General features: G+C 53.7%; 2 protein-coding genes across 4 annotated transcripts in view; one reads left to right on the top strand and one right to left on the bottom strand.

Annotated features, from left to right (window-relative positions):
• Positions 1-3519, bottom strand: part of COMT (catechol-O-methyltransferase) — a 29935-nt gene extending 26416 nt beyond the window's left edge. The window contains exon 1 of the mRNA XM_032269751.1: positions 3402-3519. The gene's annotated coding sequence lies outside the window, so the exon portion shown is untranslated. The remainder of the gene's footprint in view (positions 1-3401) is intronic.
• Positions 3379-17968, top strand: part of TXNRD2 (thioredoxin reductase 2) — a 57192-nt gene continuing 42602 nt past the window's right edge. Inside the window, exons 1-3 of one of the 3 annotated variants that reach the window (XM_032269747.1) lie at positions 3379-3598; positions 8417-8485; positions 17801-17857. In XM_032269747.1, coding sequence (XP_032125638.1) covers positions 3496-3598; positions 8417-8485; positions 17801-17857 — 229 coding nt within the window. In that variant the 5' untranslated portion in view covers positions 3379-3495. The remainder of the gene's footprint in view (positions 3599-8416; positions 8486-17800; positions 17858-17968) is intronic. The other 2 variants (XM_032269748.1, XM_032269749.1) reach the window with 2 other exon arrangements.

Below are 17968 nucleotides of genomic sequence, written 5' to 3'. Positions count from 1 at the left end.
TTTTGAGACGGAGTTTCGCTCTTGTTACCCAGGCTGGAGTGCAATGGCGCAATCTCGGCTCACGGCAACCTCCGCCTCCTGGGTTCAGGCAATTCTCCTGCCTCGGCCTCCTTAGTAACTGGGATTACAGGCACGCACCACCATGCCCAGCTAATGTTTTGTATTTTTAGTAGAGACGGGGTTTCACCATGTTGACCAGGATGGTCTCGATCTCTTGACCTTGTGATCCACCCGCCTCGGCCTCCCAAAGTGCTGGGATTACAGGCTTGAGCCACCGCGCCCGGCCTTAATTTATTTTTTAAATGGAGACAGGATTTCACCATGTTGGCCAGGATGGTCTCAATTTCTTGACCTCGGATCTGACTGCCTTGGCCTTCCAAAGTGCTGTGATTACAGGTGTGAGCCACTGCGCCCGGCCAAGGTATATTTAAAAAAAAATTTTTTTTTTGAGATGGAGTTTTGCTCTTGTTGCCCAGGCTGGAGTGCAGTGGGGCGATCTTAGCTTACTGCAACCTCCGCCTCCTGGGTTCAAGCGATTCTCCTGCCTCAGCCTTCTAAGTACCTGGGATTATAGGCGCCCGGCTATATTTTTTGTATTTTTAATAGAGACACCATGCCCAGCAAATTGTTTGTATTTTTAGTAGAGACAGGGTATTGCCATGGTGGCCAAGCTGGTCTCGAACTCTTGGACTCAGGTGATCCACCCACCTTGGTCTCCCAAAGTGCTGGGATTACAGGTATGAGCCACTGGGCCTGGCCTGTCTTTGAGGTTTTTATTTATTTTATTTTATTTAAAGACGGGGTTTCACCATGTTGGTTAGGCTGGTCTTGAACTTCCGACCTCAGGTGATTCGCCCGCCTTGGCCTCCAAAGTGCTTGGATTACAGGCGTGAGTCACCACGCCTGGCCGTCTTTGAGTTTTATGATCTGCCTGTTACTTGGACTGTCACTGCCTTCCTACACCCCAGCCCTTACCAAATCCTCCCCTCTACTTTTCTTCTGGCTACTATTCTCTCCAGACTGACATTTCCAATTTGTGTCCTCCCTGACTTGGTGTCACCAAGAACCCAAATCCCCATTGGGACTTAGGTGGTCTTGTAGCTGCCCTTTGCCCCCAGGATCTGAAGGAAAGCCCTGCAGACTGAAGCCAGAAAGTTTGATATAATCTTGAAAGAACTCAGCACCACAACATATTCCGCAGCAAGGCAGCTACACAGGCCACCCAGGAAGCACCCCCTCCAGCTCCTGCATGCCCCTTGCTCTCTCCAGGAAGTAACCACCCCTGGGATACCAGTGCCTGCGCCATCACCGCAAACTTCACACCACACACCAGGAAATCCATGAGTGCTCCTGCTTTCCTTGTTAGGGCCCAACGGCCAGAAATCTCAACTGCCGCCCTCTAGGCTCAAAAACTGGATTTATCAACAGCTCCAACCACACATCTTTGTTTTGCTTGCTTGTTTTTTTTCGTCGTTTTAATATAGGGTCTCTCTCTGTTGCTCAGGCTGGAGTACAGAAGCATGATCACGGCTCATGGCAGCCTCCACCGCCCAGGCTCAAAGGATTCTCTCACCTCAGCCTCCCCGAGTGGCTGGAACTACAGGCGCATACCACCATGCCCGGCTAATTTTTAAATTTTTTGTAGAGATGGGGATCTCACTATGTTACCCAGGTGGGTTTCAAACTCCTGGTCTCAAGTGATCCTCCCCAGCCTCCAGAAATGCTGGCATTACAGATACGAGTCACCATGCCCGGCCTATTTTTGTTTCCTCATTAAATGCTTGACTGCATCATCCAGCAAAAATCCTTTGCTACCAAGTGTCGAGAGATGGTCCCGCTAGCACCTTATGAACACAGCACTGAACAGAAAATGGATGGGTAACTGCTGAGAGCAAAGAAGCATGTCTCTGCCCTTCTTGCACAGGAGGGCTGCTGACAAACTCTCCCTCCCCATGCTCCAGCCAGGCTCCCGGGAGCCTCCTCCTCCACTGGGCCTCGCCCTGGCCTAGCCAGGCTGGAACAAACACTAACACAGCTCCTAAATGCTCAAGGCCACATTCTTAGAACGATCATAGTGCCCTTTAACGTGCCTGCCTGAGAAACTCAAGGCTGCCACAAGAATTTCCTGTGAATTCTGGCCAATGCCTGAGGATGAGGTCCCGGTCTCCCAGTCTCTGTGGGAGGTTGGGGGCCTGACTTCAGTAAGCCCCAAGGGCAAACCCAGATCAGCTGATTTCACAAGGGCCAACCCTCCCTTCCTGGTTTTGGTGATTTTCGACTTCCCTCACTCTACAGAGTCCCCATCCCTTCCCACTCCCTCACTCTCCCTTTAAACTCCAGGCGGGTCGACATGGAGCCAGCTTTTTCTCAAGTTGTCAGTTGTTACTAAGTAAAAATCTGTTTTTCCTGTATTAACTAGTGTCTCACTGGGTCCTGCAGGGCAGCTCCTATGGACCCTCCAGCTTGGAGGGTCACTTTAAACAATTAAAAGCAACAGGACACAAAAATCCCTGGCTGGAAAAATCCAAAAAGCAGGTCTGTTAGCAGGGCAGGCCTGGAGGGACTTCCCCTTTCTCTAACATTCCCACGTGGTCCTGCACACCACACAGCACCACCCCCTCACCCCCGGGGAGTCCTGGGCCCCTTCCTGGCGGAGCGGCCACTCTCTTGCAGTGGAAGGCCTGCGGTACTCCGAGGCCTCCAACAGGAAGCCTGTTAGAGAGGTCACCAAGACCCTCTGAATCGGGGGCTCCAGAGACCCTCCACCAGGCCCCCTGCAACTCTCCAGCTCTGAGAGTCTGATCTCAGCCCAAGACCAAGTGGGGCCCTCCCCTGTGACTCCGCCACACCCTCATCAGGTCAAGCCCTACTCCAGGGACAGGCTTATCCTCCTGGTCTGGACCCCCAACCCAGTCTTGAAGCGGGATCTCCCACCCCTATCTGGAGCCTCTCACCTTAGCACAGGTCTTCAGCCTCAGACTCCCACAAGGAGTCTGTGGATCCCGCCCCGGTCCAAAGATGCCCAACCAAGGTCCAAATTCCCCACCCCGATCCATAGCTCCTCGACCCGGGTTCGGAGACCACCCCCCCGACCAGAAGTCGGCTCCCTTCACCGAGGTCCGAATTCTTCACTCCCCATCCAGGGCTCCCCACCCCAAGTCAGATCCCTCCCCCCCGGGGCCGAGGAACCCCGCCCAAAGTCAGATCCCTTCGCGTGGGTCGGAATTCCCACAACCTATCCCGAGGTCCCGCCCTAGGTCCGAAGGTCCCCGCCCCAACCCGGCCCCGGTCCGGCCCCCGCCCGGCCACCGCCCCAGTGCGGTCCCAGTGCGGCCCCCGCCCGGCCCCCGCCCGGCCCCCGCCCGGCCCCAGTGCGGCCCCCGTCCGGCCGGCGCGCTCACCTCTGCTGCGGCGGCGCGCGCTGGGACAGGACCCGCCCCGGCGGGCGCAGGCAGCGCGGCGGGCAGCCCCAGCCGCCCGGGAGGCCCCGCGACGATGGCGGCGATGGCGGCGGCGCTGCGGGGACTGGGAGGGCGCTTCCGGTGGCGGACGCCGGCCGTGGCGGGCGGGGTGCGGGGCGCGGCGCAGGGTGCCGTAGGTAGGTTGGGGCCGGGGCGTCCTCGTGGGGGTGTCCGCGCGCCCAGAGCCTGGGTGTCCGCCTGGAGGTGCCCTCGTGAGGATGTCCGCGCGGCTGGGGCGGGGGTGCCCCGTGGGCGTGCTCTCGTGGGGGTGTCCGTGCGGCGGGGGCCAGGGTGTCCCCGTGGGGGTGGCCACGCGGGGGTATCCATGATCTAGTCTTGCGCAGGAGTCCGGGCTGCTTCTAGCCCACAGGCAGCCCCCTTCCTAGATGGGGAAACTGAGGCTGGGTGCCTTGTCTAAGGTCCTGCTGTGCTGGCTGCACCTTTGGTCTCCCATGGCTGGCGCCCCAGTAACAACTACAGTCCTGAAGAGGATGATGTCCCACCTCCTGAGGTCACCAGGCACCGACTCCACTGGCCAGACCTCCCATCTCCTACCTTGTCCCCAGACTCCTAGAGTCTAGAGGCTAGAGGCTGCACAGAGCAAGGGGAGGATACACACTCATCCTCCTGGAGCCCCTGAGGAACAGTTGACCAAATCAGGACCATAATTATAATTGAGCACTCGAAGCAGGGGCTGGGTGCCTGATCACTCAGGAGGGTTCTAACCTCATCCTGTAGGACAGATTCCCCTGGAGCCGGCCAAAGCGCCACCATGTCTGTTATGTGTGGCCAGTTTCATTCCATGCACGACAGCATGGTCCCCGACCATGCAGCAGGGCCTTCGACCCTGCCCTCTGGACAGCTGTGACAGCGAGCAGCTCTCCCCACAGGTGATGAGTGTAGAGGGGTGTAAGGATGGGGTTAGGGCTCCTTCCCAGGGATGGCGACTGTGGGAGGCAGGGTGGCTGGCCCTTGGCCCCCAGTGGACTCGGGAGGGAGGGCTGACAGCATGTGTGAATGGGTAGAGGTGTTGCTATGGAGGTCTTGGGGATCTCCAGGATGGGGGGTGACCCAACAGAGTCCGGGGAGGCAGTCACCACCTCACGGCTTTTCTGAGCCCTGAGACCCTCGGCCAGGGCACTCCATCTTTCAAAGCTTCCTGGCTGCGTGTGTCAGGTTAAATGCACCCACCCATGCTTCCACCTGGTGCTCGTAAAAGACTCATAAACAGGAGCTGCCCCTGTGATCACAAGCTCAGGGCCCTTCAGGTTTCCAGTAACCATGGCCTTGGGCCACAGCATTTGGATTTTAGCTGGGCAAGGAGGTACCCTAAGGGTCCTGTCCCTCACTGGGGCAAGGAGGAACTGATTGGCCTAGAGAAGATGCTGACCCACTACAGCGACTTTGGAGTACAGTTTTTTGTATTTTTTTTAGTAGAGATGGGGTTTCACTATGTTGGCCAAGCTGGTCTTGAACTCCTGACCTCATGATCTGTCTGCCTCAGCCTCCCAAAGTGCTGGGATTACAGATGTGAGCCACTGTGCCTGGCCCAGGGTGCAGTTTTTGTTGTTGTTGTTTGTTTGAAGACAGTCTCACTCTGTCACCCAGGCTGGAGTGCTGTGGTGCTATCATAGCTCACTGCGGCCTTGAACTCCTGGGCTCAACTCACCCTCCAGCGTCAGCCTCCCCGGTAGCTGGGACTACAGGCCCTGCAGTTTCTCCTTTTAGTGCAGGAAGACCTGCTCCGTCCCAGGCTTGGAGGAGGTGGCTGATGTAGCCCCTGAACAGGAGCCAGAGTGACCCTTGCTGCCAGGAAAGAGCTCAAGGTAGCGAAAGCAGCCGCACAGGAAGGCCCCTGAGGTGGCACACACGGTGGCCAGCCCACCTGTGGGTGCACATTTTGGGGAGCCTTCTGCTTGCTTTCACTGGTACAGTGCTCCATTCTTTTGGGCCTTGCTGTGAGCTCTGGGCTCCTGCTCTTTGCTGGCCTGTACCAGGCACTGGGTTCAAAGAGGAGCAGAAAATTATTATAATTGTTATTATTATTAGAGATGGAGTCTCGCTCTGTTGCCAGGCTGGAGCGCAGTGGCGCAATCTCAGCTCAGGGATGGTGGCTGTGGGAGACAGGGTGGCTGGCCCTTGGCCAGCAGTGGACTCGGGAGGGAGGGCTGCAACCTCTGCCTCCCAGGTTCAAGCAATTCTCCGGCCTCAGCCTCCCAAGTAGCTGGGACTACAGGTGTGCGCACTACCACACCCAGCTAATTTTTGCATTTTTAGTAGAGATGGGGCTTCACCATGTTAGCCAGGATGGTCTCGATCTCTTGACCTTGTAATCTGCCTGCCTTGGCCTCCCAAAGTGTTGGGATTATAGGTGTGAACTACCATGCCCAGCCCAGAGCAGAAAATTAATGGACAGTATGTCAGCAGGCGAGGCGAGGCAGACACTTTCTGGGGCCAAGCCCTGCAGGCAGAGAGGGTATACCTGGCCAAAGTGGGTGAGGGGCAAGGTTATGAGGTTTCCCAGGGCACTGGAGCGCACAAGTGTGTCCCCAGGTAATGCCTGCCGCCCGGTAATGCCTGCCGCCCAGCCCTTCCTCCCACAGAGCAGCATCTGCCCTACCCACCTTTGAGGTACTTTGGGGTCCTTCCTCCCCATCAGGCTACCCAGCCCTCCCAAGTGCTTAAAGACAGATTTGCTACACTTGCAAATGACTCCCCTATGCCAGTGTTTATCAGCCCGAGAGGGCTCCTGGGTGTGCACAGGGGGAGAGCAAGCCACCTGAGATAAGCACATCCACACAGCTGCTCATCCTCCCCAACAGCAGATGGGGCACAGTGCCAGGCTGCAGGGCAGGACGACCCAGCGAGGGCCCTGTATGGCAGCAAGAACAGGCGCCTGCCACGGGAGGTAGGGCCTTTCTGGGCAAAGCCTCCAGCCACCAGACAGCAGGAGGAGAGAGATGCTCCTCCATCAGCAGGTGCATGTTCCCCGGGGGACCTGGTGGCAGCTTCTCCCTGATCAGCAGTCCTTGGTGCTCTAGACTTATGTTAAAGCCACCAGAATAATTTACAGCAGTTTAGGCCTTTCCAGAGCTCTTGAGTTGAATTAGGAATTGAGTGTGCTTTAGACTGGCTGCTGGGACCGAGCAGTCAGATGCTGGCTGCCAGGCGAAACCGTGGGAGTGTCTGGGTATGGGGCAGGCTGGCGTGAGGCCATGGCCTGAGTGCCTGGATGCAGCTTCTCAGGCTTTCTCAGCTGCGAGCCAGGGCTCGTCTCGGTTCCAGCTCTTGTCTCCTTTAGGAGTGCAGGTTCTAGACCCCTGTCTGTGGGGCATCGGCAGAGTGGGGGTGCAGAGGGACATGGCACTCCAGGTATATTCTCTGCAGCCTTGCCTGCTTAGGAAGGCGGAGGTGGCTGCAAAGATAGACTCAGCCTTCTCATGACACATGCTGAGCTCTGATGCTGGTGCTGGGCAGGCTGCCCGGCCTTGGATGACAGACCCTGCTCTGATCATGGAACCTCTTGGCCTCGTCTGAAGCAGTGACCAGCTCCAGATGCCCTGGCAGGGTGCTGCTTCTCATCTGGCAGGCTGGTATCTGCAGACGGGCTGAGAGCACTACTTGTTTTATACCCCAGACTCCTGTCATCAGTCCCCACCCTGCGCTCACCCCAACAGACCGATGCCTTTCAATTATTCCCTCCTTCCTTCACCAGGGAGTGGGCTGGTGCTTGTTGTGGGTGTCCCGGCCCTCAGGCCCAGTTCAGTGTGCTTCCCGTCTACTTCCTCCCTCCACTCCCTTCTTCGCTATCCCTCCCGTTTTTGGCAGCCCCTTGCTTGCCTGTCTCGTCAGTAGCTTCCAGAGTAGACACAGATGACAGCTTTTGCAGGCTAAAAAGGCTGAGAGTGGCCCTATGTGCAGTGAGCCACCATGGACGACTGAGGCCAGGTGACACCACAGCCAGCCTGAAAGGAATTCCAGGAATAAAACCTGAGCCCAGGCAGCTGTCCCTGTGCCCAGGTGGCTTCCTTCCTGGGTCACTGCGGCCAGGTGCACAGAGACCCTGGCTGTGTGGACGGGCCAGCTGTGAGCGACAGGGGCTGTTTGTGCTTTTATTCTTGCTCACTTGTGATGGAGGACAGACTTCACAACTGAAAGGCGTGTGGACTCCAAAATGTTTTAGGCCATCTTGGTGGCTCACGCTTGTAGTCCCAGGACCTTGGGAGGCTGAGGTGAGAGGATTGCTTAAGGCTAGGTGTTTGAGACCAGCCTGGGCAACATAGCCAGACCCCGTTTCTACAAAACAAAACAAAAAAATTAGCTGGACATGGTGGTCTGTGCCTATAGTCCCAGCTATTCTGGAGGCTGAGGCTAGAGGATCACTTAAGCCCAGGAGGTAGAGGCTGCAGTGAGCTGTGACTGCCCCACTGTGCTCCTGTCATGGGGGCCCTTCCAGGTCTGTGTCCCAGCCCTGTACTGACCATGTTCCTTCTCACCTTTCGTTGCTCCCCCCAGCAGGGCGGTGGGACTATAATCTTCTGGGTGACAGAGTGAGACCCTGTCTCAAAAATAAACAGAATAAAAAAGAAAATAGCTCTGTGTCTCCATCAGAACACTGGGTAAAGTTTGAGTTCAGAGCAGTTGACCTGGTGTGTGTATGCAGCATGGTTTGCAAAGATGATCACACGCACCCATGACCAACCTCGCCCCCATATGGCTTGATCTCTGGATTTGCACAGACGGTGTGTATGGAGTCACTCTTTCTGCTCTGATGCGTGGTGCCTTGTCATCCCTGACTGTCACAGAATGGAGTCTCCCATCCTGGATAAAATAGATCCCGTACCATGTTTAACCAGAGAGCTTTTAGCCTGTTGGAAATTGTGGGGGCCCTTCTGGGTGTGTGCCCCAGACCCGTGCTGGCTGCATTTCTTCTCACCTCTCATTCCTTCCCTCAGCAGGTCAGCGGGACTACGATCTCCTGGTGATTGGCGGGGGATCTGGCGGCCTGGCTTGTGCCAAGGAAGGTATGAATTCTGTATCCTTTGTGGCAAGGCCTCAAAGCTTTTAGGGCCTCCAGCGAGGGTGGTGCTGTCCAGAAAGCATCCATGAGCAGAATGTGCTGCCTCCCTGCTGGGGTCACCTCAGTGGCCTCTGGGCTGTAGTCTGTTCCCTGCCATGCTCCACCTGTCTACTGCACCCAGTGGCCACGGTGAAGCTTCCACCAGGGCTCACGGTCAGTTCTGCTGGCTGAGTCTTATACTTGGCCTGGCACCCAGCGAGCATTCAGTAAAGATGTTGGGCAAACGGGCTGCACCCAGAGGTATACAGAGATGACACCTTGCAGTCCTCTACTAACCCGCAGGGTGCACAGGCCACCAGCACTTTGCTGGACTCTGCCCTGTATAGGAGTTCCTGGTCTGCTCTGGCAATGTCTAAACATGATAAGGGGACAGATGTGGTGAATGGAGAGGAGAGGGGACGAGAGGGAGGTGAGGCTGAAATGAGAAGGCATTAACCGCGCACTTTGGACCTGAAGCTGCGCTTCTCTGATGTACAGTATTGGGCTTTAGAAGCACAGATGGTGTAAAGGAAATCCACTACTCTTGCTCCGGGGGGCTGGGGAGTGGGTAGGAACCTGAGAAGTCTCCTGGCTGATTGGGGATCAGCACCATACTGGACCCTGAGAGCCACTCCCAGAAACGGATGGCATAGGCGGCGACAAGGCCTGGTGCTGTTCTTTACAGCAGACCAGGCGCCTGGGCAGTGAATTCACTCCCATGCTGTAGCTGCAGAGACCTGAGTCCCCTTTAATCCAGAATATGGGCAGCGCCTGGGTATGTCTTCGCCTTTCGTGAGAGTGGCATTTCCCTGCGGACGATGACATGGTTTTGCAGCTTTGTTGAGATAACTGTACACATTCACATGGGCAGCCTGATCATTCTTAACATGTGCATGTGTCCCTGCAGCCGGTACCACAGTCATGATGGTGAGTGTGTCCTCCACCCTGTTAGTCTGCCGGGGCTGCCGTAACAAACAGACTGTAACAGACTGGGCGGCTGAAGAAACACATGCTTATTGTCTCTCAGTTCTGGAGGCTGGAAGGCATCAAGGTGTGGGCAGGGCTGGTTTCTTCTGAGGCCTCTCCCTTGGGCTGCAGATGGCCCTCGTCATCCCTCTGTGCATGTCTGTGTCCTAATCTCTACTTAACACCTGTCCTTCTGGATCAGGGCCCACCCTATGGCCTCCTTTTTCGTTGGCTTTTTATTGGAGACAGAGTCTTGCTCTGCCTCCTAGGCTGGAGTGCAAGTGGTGTGATCTTGGCTCACTGCAACCTCTGCCTCCCGGGTTTAAGCAATTCTCCCACCTTAGCCTCCCAAGGAGCTGGAATTACAGGTGCCCGCCACCAAGCCTGGTTACTTTTTTTGTGTTTTTAGTAGAGACGGGGTTTTTACCATGGTGGTCACGTTGATCTCAAACGCCTGACCTCATGTGATCCAACCACCTCAGCCTCCCAAAGTGCTGGGATTACAGGCGTGAACCACCGAGCCCAGCCCTGTTTTTTTGGGGGGAGATAGAGTCTTGCTTTGTCACCCAGGCTGGAGTGCAGTGGCGCAATCTTGGGTCACTGCAACCTCTAGCTCCTGGATTCAAGTAAATCTCCTGCCTCGGCCTCCCAAGTAGCTGGGATCATAGGCACACGCCACCACGCCTGGCTAATTTTGGTGTTTACAAAAATTAGAAATGGGGTATCACCATGTTGGACCAGGCTGGTCTCAAACTCCTGGCCTCTGGTGATCCTCCCACCTTGGCCTCACAAAGTACTGGAATTACAGGTAAGAGCCACCACCCTGGCTTTTGTTTTTTGAGACAAGATCTGGCTCTGTTGCCCATGGTGGAGTGCAGTGGCATGACCTTGGCTCATTGCAACCTCTACCTCCTCGGTTTAAGCGATTTTCCCACTTCAGCCTCCTGAGTGACTGGGACCACAGGCGCCACTATGCCCAACTAATGTTTATATTTTTTGGTAGAGATGGGGTTTTTCCATGTTGCCCAGGCTGGTCTTGAATTCCTAAGCTCAAGCGATCCACCTGCCTCAGCCTCCCAAAGTGCCAAATTATAGGCGTGAACCACCATGCCTAGCCGAATACTGTATTTTCAATGTGCATTTGGCTGCGGATTTGGAATCTGCTAATGTGGAGGGATTATATGTATATTTTTTGAGATGGACTTTTGCTCTTGTCACGCAGGCTGGAGTGCAATTGCAGTGGCAAGATCTTGGCTCACTGCATGCAACCTTCACCTCTGGGGTTCAAGTAATTCCCCTGTTTCAGCCTCCCGAGTCGCTGGGATTACAGGTGCATGCCACCATGCCTGGCTAATTTTTGTATTTTTAGTAGAGACAGGGTTTCACCATATTGGCCAGGCTGGTCTCAAACTCGTGACCTCAGGTGATCTACTTGCCTGGGCCTCCCAAACTGTTGGGATTACAGGTGAGCCATTGTGCCCGGTCAAGGGATTATATTTATTGAAAAAAGCTCCATGTATGAGTGGACCTACACAGTTACCCAAGGGTCAGCTGTAAATCACTTATTTAAAATGCATTATTCGGCCGGGCACGGTGGCTCACACCTGTAATCCTAGCACTTTGGGAGGCTGAGGTGGGTGGATCACCTGAAGTCAGGAGTTCAAGATCAGCCTGGCCATCATGGTGAAACCCCATCATTTTAAAAAAATGCATTATTCAACGCTTTTTAATATAGTCACAAAATTGTGCAGCCACTACCACAGTCAAGTTTAGAACATTTTAGTCTCTCTCCAAAATACCCTGTACCCATTAGCAGTGACTCTCCGTTCCCCGCTCTCCCCAGCCCCTGACAAACCGCTAATTTACTTCCTATATCTATGGATGTGTCTGTTCTGGACATTTCAGCCTTTTTTTTGTTTTGTTTTTTGAGACAGACAGGGTCTTAGTCTGTCACCTAGGCTGGAGTGCAATGGCGCAAGCTCCGCTCCCTGCAACCTCTGCCTCTCTGGCTCAAGCAGTTCTCCCACTTCTGCCTCCTGAGTAGCTGGAATTATAGGTGTGTGCCACCACGCCCAGCTAATTTTTTGTATTTTTAGTAGAGAGGGGGTTTTACCATATTGGCCAGGCTGGTCTCCAACTCCTGACCTCCAGTGATCCACCCACTTTGGCCTCCCAAAGTGTTGGGATTACAGGCATCAGCCACCTTTTTTTTTTTTTTTCTGAGACAGAGTCTCACTGTGTCGCCCAGGCTGGAGTGCAGTGGCATGATCTCAGCTCATTGCAGCCTCCCCCTCCCGGGTTCCAGCCATTCTTGGGCCTCAACCTCCTAAATTGCTGGGATTACAGGCGCGTGCCACCACGCCCAGCTAAGTTTTGTATTTTTAGTACAGATGGGGTTTCTCCATGTTGACTAGGCTGTTCTCCAACTCCTGACTTCAAGTGATCCACCCGCCTGGGCCTCCTAAAGTGTTGGGATTGCAGGCATGAGCCACCATGCCCGACCTGTTGTTTTTTTTTTTTTTGGAGGGGGGACGGAGTTTTGCTCTTGTTACCCAGGCTGGAGTGCAATGGAGCGATCTCGGCTCACCGCAACCTCCGCCTCCTGGGTTCAGGCAATTCTCCTGCCCCAGCCTCCTGAGTAGCTGGGATTACAGGCACGCACCACCATGCCCAGCTAATGTTTTGTATTTTTAGTAGAGACGGGGTTTCACCATGTTGACCAGGATGGTCTCGATCTCTTGACCTCGTAATCCACCCGCCTCGGCCTCCCAAAGTGCTGGGATTACAGGCTTGAGCCACCGCGCCCGGCTGTTGTTTTGTTTTTTGAGACAGAGTCTCGCTCTGTCACCCTGGCTGGAGTGCAGTGGTGCAGCCTCCACCTCTGCCTCCCAGGCTCAAGCACTTCTTCTGCCTCAGCCTCCCAAGTAGCTGGGACCAAAGGCACGGGCCAGCACACTTGATTGATTTTTGTACTTTTAGTAGAGACGGGGTTACACTATGTTGGTCAGGCTGGTCTCGAACTCCTGACCTCAGGTGATCTGCCCGCCTCCGCCTCCCAAAGTGTTCGTATTTAGATGTGAGCCACCGTGCCTGGCCTCTTTTCACTTTTTTGATGGTGACCTTTGTGCCACAAAAGTTTTAAATTTTGATGAAGTCCAATTTATCTTTTTTTTTTTCCTTTGTTGCTTATGATTTTGGTATCATATCTAAGAAACTATTGCCTAATCCAAGGTCACAAAGATTTATGCCTGTTTTTTCCTAAGAGTTTTTATAGTTCAAGCTCTTACAGTTAGGTCTTTGATTTATTCTGAGTTGCCTTAGGGTTTATGGCATGTACCTTAACTTTGTCAATCTACTCTTAAAAGAGCATACTTTTATTTTACCCTTTAAACCTTCATTTTGTGTTATTATGCGTTTTACTGTTACATGTTATAAATCCACAGCACATCATTGCTGTTTTTGTTTAAGATATGCTGAAGTAGTGGGAGAAAATCTCACATACTCTCCCATGTATTTCTGTGCTCTTCATTCCTTTGTGAGGATCTGGTAATTTTCTTCTGCCTTAAGGATGTTCTTTAGCAGTTCTTGTAATATGACTCTTGTGGTAATGAATTCTTTCAGCTTTTTTTTGCCATCTTTTTTTTTTTTTTTTTGAGATGGAGTCTCGCTCTGTAGCCCAGGCTGGAGTGCAGTAGTGCCATCTCGGTTCACTGCAACCTCTGCCTCCCGGTCCCAGTTCAAGCAATTCTCCTACCTCAGCCTCCCAAGTAGCTGGGATTACAGGCACGAGCCACCATGCCCAGCTAATTTTTGTATTTTTTAGTAGAGACGGGATTTCACCATGTTGGCCAGTCTGGTCTTGAACTCTGGACCTCGTGATCCGCCCGCCTCGGCCTCCCAAAGTGCTGGGGTTACAGGCTTGAGCCACTGTGCCCGGCCCTTTTTTTTTTTTTTTTTTTTTTTCTGAGACGGAATCTTGCTCTGTCTCCAGGCCAGAGCATACTGGCGCGATCTTGGCTCACTGCAACCTCTGCCTCCTGGGTTCAAGCAATTCTTCTGCCTCAGCCTCTGGAGTAGCTGAGATGACAGGCACCTGCCACCACACCTGGCTAATTTTGTATTTTTAGTAGACACAAGCTTTTACCATGTTGATCACGCTGGTCTCGAACTCCTGACCTCAGGTGATCTGCCTGCCTTGGCCTCCCAAAGTGCTGGGATTATAGACATGAGCCATTGCACCCGGCCTGCTGTGTTAACTTCTATAAGTCAGAAGTTTGATGCGACCGAGTTCAAGGTTGAGATAACCCAGAGCCAGGACAAGTTGCGAGCTATTTCTAAGGCCTTAGACTTCCTACTGGGAGCGTCGCAGTCCCTTCTAGACAGAGGTCTGGAGAAGGTGGGTCATCTGGAGAGAAGTGACCTAAACTGTCCTAGTTGAAGGGACCTATCCTGGAAACTCATCACTGAAGGAATTAAAATGAGAAATTTAAGGGGAAGGAAAAAAAATAAATTGTTTTAAATTTTAAAGAGTGGGTGGGCATGTGGGAGAGGGGGTGGAGATAGTTAAGAGTTACAGGAAAACATTTCCAATGAATATGAGGAAGCATTTTGTACTGGGAGAGTTCCCACAATTAAATGGCCACTTGGGAAGGCAGTACATTCCCAGACAAAGGTACCAGGCCTAGGTGAGCACTTGGTGAGGATGTTATGGAGACTCAGACCTAAGGTGAGTAGGTAGAACACATTGCATATAAGATCCTTCCCAGCCGGGCGCGGTGGCTCACACCTGTAATCCCAGCACTTTGGGAGGCCAAGGCGGGTGGATCACCTGCGGTCAGGAGTTTGAGACCAGCATGGCCAACATGGTGAAACCCATCTCTACTAAAAATACAAAAAAATTAGCCTAGCATGGTGGTGCATGCCTGTGATCCCAGCTACTTTGGAGGCTGAGGCAAGAGAATTGCTTGAAACCTGGAACAGAGGTTGCAGTGAGCCGAGATTGTGCCCGTGCTCTTCAGTCTGGGAGACTGAGAAGTAGCTACCATACGGTGCAAGCTGGGATGCATCAGAGGTTTATACAACCACCCTGAAGTCGAAGGAAGGAGAGAGAACTTTCGGTAGCGAGTAGTCGGGGAAAAAGTGACCCAAAGGTCTGGGATCTAGAACAATGAAGAAGGAACAGTGTTCTGTGAGGAAGGTTTGTTTTTCACAAGTTAATTTCTTCAGCAAACCATCTGAATACTTAATGTTGTCCAAGCTCTGGGCCAGGACCCAGAACAACAAACAAACCAGGTCAAAAGCCCCTGACTCACGGAGTTGTTTAGTTTCGTTACCGAGACAGACACTTGAGCAGATAGTTTATCGTATGTGGTAAGGTGGAGATAGGGCACAGAACTGAGGCATCTAACCAAGGAAATAAAAAGAACAAAATATGGACTAGTTCGAATGCCTGTTTTATTGATCTTTTCTGCTGATTCTGGCGTCTGTGTTACTTCCTAGTCCATCTCCATTGACTTGACTTTTTCCCCCCTATGTAGGTTTATTTTCCTGCTTCTTTGTGTGACTGGTAATTTTTGGTTGAATGGCAGACGCTTGAATTCACCTTGCTGGGTTCTGGAGATTTTTGTATTTCTAGAAATATTGAGCTCTGTTCTGGGATGCAGTTAAGTTATTAAGAGTCAGTTTGACCCCTTTGGGTTTTCTGCAAAAGATTTCTTAGGTGTGTTTGGAGCAGTGCCCAGTCCAGGGCTAATTATTCTCAACTACTGAGGCATGACCCAATGCCCCAGGAATAATATGCTTTTCCCAGTCTGGCTTCTGGGAGCAGGCAGTGTCCCCTGCCCTGTGTGGGCACTGCGCCCTCCAGCCCTTCCAGGTCGTTCTGTCCCTGCTCTCGGTAGCTTCCCAAGACACATGCGCCAATCAGGTCTCCCAGAGCCTCTGGGCAGCGGCCCCTCCCCGTCTTCTCTGCGTGACCTCTGGCTGCCTCAGTCTCCCCAGGCTCTCAGTCCTCTCCTGCGCTGGCCTCTCCCCAGCCTCCCCCGGCCTGCAGCACTGGGTCCTGGAGACTCCCCAGGGCCCACCGTGTTTGTTTCCCTTCTCTCGGGTCCTTTGTTTCCTGATGTCCAGTACCTCAAAGCCTGTTGTTTCCTGCATTTGACCTGGGTTTTGGGTTGCCTCAGGGGAGGGTAAATCTGGGCACTGCTGCTCCATCATGGTCAGGTGTGGGAGTTGGACGCTGGCTTTTTGTTTTTTTTGAGATGCTGTCTTGCTCTGTCACCCAGGCTGGAGTGCAGTGGCACAATCTCGACTCACTGCAGCCTCCACCTCCCAAGCTCAAGCCATCCTCCCACCTTAGCCTCCTGAGCAGCTGGGACCACAGGTGCACACCACCACACCCAGCTAATTTTTGTATTTTTTGTAGAGACGGGGTTTTGCTGTGTGGCCCAGGCTGGTCTCGAACTCCTGGGCTCAAGACACCTGTTTCCCTTGGCCTCCCAAAGCATTGAGATACCAGATGTGAGCTCCTGCACCTTGTGGACATGGGCTTGTTGTTTTTTTTTTTTGGGATGCAGTCTTGCTCTGTCACTCAGGCTGGAGCATAGTGGCGCTATCTCGCTCACTGCAACCTCCGCCTCCTGGGTTCAAGCAATTTCTCTGCCTCAACCCCCTGAGTAGCTGGGATTATAGGAGCCACCATGCCCTGCTAATTTTTGTGTTTTTAGTAGAGACAGGGTTTCACCGTGTTGGCCAGGCTGGTCTTGAACTGACCTCAGGTGATCTGCCTGCCTGGGCCTCCCAAAGTGCTGGGGTTACAGACGTGAGCCACCGCGTCTGGACGACATTAGGTTTTTGAAGGCCAAGGCCTGAGCTTTTAAATTGAGCCGGGGAATCCCAGTATTCCTTCAGTGAGCAAAATGGATTTTTAAAATGAACTCTTACAAAACTTTGTTCTAATCTTACTTTATGATAGCCATGAATCGAACACATTCCGTGGCATTTTAGGGTTCATGAGATTTACACATACCCTGGGGTCAGTTGAATCCAGGGCCTGAAGTTTGCCAATGTAGTGCCCAAGCCCAGCCGAAGGGAAGCTTGAAATTAGCCCTGGCTAATTTTTTTTTTTTCTTTTTTGAGATGGAGTCTTGCTCTGTCGCCCAGGCTGGAGTGGGGTGACGCGATCTTGGTTGACTGCAACCTCTGCCTCCTGGGCTCAAACGATTCTCCTGCCTCAGCCTCCTGAGTAGCTGGGATTACAGGCACGTGCCACCATGCCCAGCTGATTTTTTGTATTTTTAGTAGAGACGGGGTTTCACCATGTTGACCAGGATGGTCTCGATCTCTTGACCTCGTGATCCACCCGCCTCGGCCTCCCAAAGTGCTGGGATTGCAGGCGTGAACCACCGCGCCCGGCCCCAGCTACTTTTTTAATTTTTATTTTTTTATTGTACTTTGGCTCTGGGGTACATGTGCACATCCTGTATCCTGCAGGATTGTCGCGAAGGTACATATATACCGTGTTTGTTTTTAGTGGAGATGGGTTTTACCATGTTGGCCAGGCTGGTCTCGAACTCCTGACCACAGGTGATACAGCTGCCTCGGCCTCCCAAAATGCTGGGATAACAGGTGTGAGCCCCCATGCCCGGTCTTGGCTAATGGTTTCTGAGTTGGCCTCAGAACTGGTGGCCCTGGGTGGCTCCACTGATGGCCAGTAGGGTAGCTGGGTGGCTCCGCAGCAGGAAGTGTGGTTTGGAGTCAGGTCTTGGCTCACACTCTGGGGCTGGCCCACCCTGGGGCTGCTGTGTTACTTCTGAGCTTTGGTGTCCTGGTCCTGAGGGTGAGGCAGCCAGTACCCATCTAGGGCTGGGCTGGGAAGGGGGCAAGGGAGAACCTCTGAGTCAGGAGCCATTCTCAGTGGGGTGGCTACCTGGGGAATGCCACCCAGGGATGCTTGGGTGGGCACTGGACTTGTGTGGCACTGCAGATGCCAGCAGCGTGAGGGGTGGGTGGTCCAAAGGCTGCAGGCCCAGAGAGGTCTGAGGGTTCCTGCCTGTGGGCAGCGCACCTGGGTGGGCAGTGGCAGCAGGAGGCTGAGAGACTCAGTGCAGAGCCAGCAGGTGGCACAGGTCAGCCGGCCGGAGCGCCGAGGCAGATCAGGGGCCCCAGCATCGCACCACTTAGCCTCTGTGGGCAGCCGCAGGCCCAGGCCCTGCCCGTGCTCTTGCGGACCTCACAGGCCCCGAGGAGCACCTGTTCTCATCGGGTCCTGAGCTGGCTCCTCCGTGCTCACCTGCTGCTCTCCTTATCCTTTCAGCTGCCCAGCTGGGAAGGAAGGTGGCCGTGGTAGACTATGTGGAACCTTCTCCCCGAGGTAGGCAGCACCTATGGGAGCCGGATGTCCTGGGGAAGGAGTGGGGAGGTGGGCCTGGTTCCTGTACAGAGGGCAGCTGACGCCAGAGTCCCTCAGCCCTGCTATCCATGG

This window comes from Sapajus apella, unplaced genomic scaffold, assembly GCF_009761245.1.
Source record: "Sapajus apella isolate SASKATOON/1434 unplaced genomic scaffold, GSC_monkey_1.0 scaffold198, whole genome shotgun sequence".
Classification (NCBI taxonomy): Eukaryota; Metazoa; Chordata; class Mammalia; order Primates; family Cebidae; genus Sapajus; species Sapajus apella.
This window is presented reverse-complemented; position numbering and strand designations above follow the sequence as displayed.